Source organism: Fulmarus glacialis, unplaced genomic scaffold (genome assembly GCF_000690835.1).
Source record: "Fulmarus glacialis isolate BGI_N327 unplaced genomic scaffold, ASM69083v1 scaffold28225, whole genome shotgun sequence".
In the NCBI taxonomy this organism is placed as follows: domain Eukaryota; kingdom Metazoa; phylum Chordata; class Aves; order Procellariiformes; family Procellariidae; genus Fulmarus; species Fulmarus glacialis.
Window position 1 is genome coordinate 1 of NW_009212753.1, and position 2163 is coordinate 2163.

The 2163-nt window shown below is 52.6% G+C and overlaps 1 protein-coding gene across 1 annotated transcript in view; it reads left to right on the forward strand.

Moving 5' to 3' along the window:
• Positions 1–11: 11 nt before the first annotated feature.
• TMEM208 (transmembrane protein 208) overlaps positions 12–2163 on the forward strand; it is a gene marked incomplete at its 5' end in the record, with an annotated part of 5020 nt that continues 2868 nt past the window's right edge. The window contains one exon of the mRNA XM_009577985.1: positions 12–148. Within this exon, the coding sequence (XP_009576280.1) occupies positions 12–148 (137 nt within the window). The remainder of the gene's footprint in view (positions 149–2163) is intronic.

Here is a 2163-nt window from a genome sequence, read left to right on the forward strand (position 1 = left end):
CCTCGTTGCAGCTAGCATTCGTCTTCAGCTCGGTGGTCTACGGTACCAGCTACCGCTCCATGAACTCCATGGCAAAGCCGTCTTTCACAGACGATGGCAGCCTTGCCGACGGGGGAATTGACCTGAATATGGAGCAGGGGATGGCAGAGTGAGTGTCCACACCCGCACGAGTCCAGGTGAGCAGGACCTGCTGCCTGAGCGTGCACGCAGAGCCAGGGGAGCCCCTGAAGGCGCAGGCCAGCCCTCAGCTCCCACCTCAGCTTGCCCACCGGCGCAGGCATGAGGGGAGCTGGAAGCCTGTAGCAATTTTTTCCAAGAATGTACCTAACATGTCCTTGTTTTCTGGGTGCTTGGCCTCGCGTGCACTAGTCACGAGCCGCCACGGGGGTATGTCAGTCTGGAAGGGTCACTGTCCTTAGGGCTGCGGCGCACAGGTAGGAGATCCCAAACAGTTCAGCTGGAGCAGCTTACAACCGTCCTTCAGTGGAGAGACAGCGCTGACACTGTGCACGCTTCTGCAACACACAGAGATACATATTTTCTTTTTAAACCAGCGCTGCAGGTAGTGCTTGACAGAGTGGAAGGGCACGCGCTGCCAGTTACCCCATCTCAGCTGCAAACTGGTCGTGTCTTGAACTGTTCTACACGCTAAAAAACCTGCCTGCTGTCTTAGCCAGCTCCTTTCACCTCCTCAGCCTTTTCTGTCCCCAGCTTTGCCTGTCCAGTGTTCTTGGCGGTGCTATGACACTCTTTTCCTCGGTCAAGGAACACAGAACAGTAATTCCTGCAAAGCACCAATAAATAAAATGAGGAGACAACAGTACTGAAGCAGCAGGAAAAGATTTACGTGTTTTCCAACAGTGAGCCTCAGACTAGTTACAGAAAACTGCCAGGCAGTCGTGGGCACATAAGGCTTTGCTCTCTGCCCTCCCCGCCCTCCGTCTGTTGGTCCAGCTTTTGCTGGGGATCTTCAGTGCGTGCTCAGCGAGGTACCCGGGTACTTGGCCCCTTCCCTCCCATGTCCTTGGCCTACAATTTAAGCTTTACCTCCACCTTTCACTTGCTGTCAGGCTTCTGAAGAAACACAGCGGGGCCTTGTTTCCAGCAGAGCCCTCTGCGTCACGTCAAGCATTCTCGTGCTGGAAGAGCCGTGAATTGATTTATATTTTTTTATTTTTCTTAACAGAATTTTTATTTCTGCAGCTAGCAGATGCCCGGGGATGTTATCAGCAGGCAGACCGACTTGTGCGGCACAGAACCTGCTGTCTCTGCGCAGGATGAGCTCTCCTCTTGTGTGTTTGTTAGTGGAGGAGCGCGCGTTTCCTATGTGCTGCCAGGGTGACTGAGATGTCCGTTGTAAGAGACTCAGCCGAGGGACGAGGTGGCCAGGAGGAGAGGGAATTATTTCTAATGTGATTTGTGAGCTGGGTGCTTTACACCCTCTTCATCCTGTAGAGATTTCTTTTTCCTGCTGGTCAGCCGAGCTTTTTTCTCCCGTTTTACACTGCTTTGCTCTCTGGAGTAGAAGCGTAAAATATTTTGGATACCTTTTTTGTGAAGCGCAACATGGGACAGTCGAGTAAGGAAAATTCAGAAGTTTGATGTCGTCTGGGGTATCCTCCTAAGTTGTGGGAGATGTTTAAGGCACCGAAGCAGAGTGGGTGTCCCGATAACAGCCCCACGCACGTGTGTGACGGTGCTGTCAGGGGAAATGACTGACAGGAGTTAGCACGGGGATACCGTTACCTGCTGTGAAAGGGTGTCAGCGCAGCTGTAGCACTGCTGCAGCCCTGGTTGCAGGCATCGTATTTCCCTTGGTACTGGGACTCTGAGGTTTTTCTGCCTGAGCAATTCGCTCTTGGGGTGAGTTTTATGACACATTAAAATTAATTGATGCTTGTCCGAGGCACGGGCTGTGCAAAACGGCGCAGCTCAGCGGTGGAGCTGTAAAAACAAAACCTGCGCAGCTGAAGTTCCCGTCCTTACCCTGTACCTTTGTACTTGAGCCTGTGCAGAGCCCTCAGCCCTGAGAGCGCAAGTCTCTTTATTTTAACCCCCTTGGTACTGAACATGAAGTGTTAATGAACGCTCAGTGCTCCTCCTGCTAACTGTGTCCGTTTGTCAGGTGACGCGCTCTAAACTACCACTGGGGGGGTCGGGGAA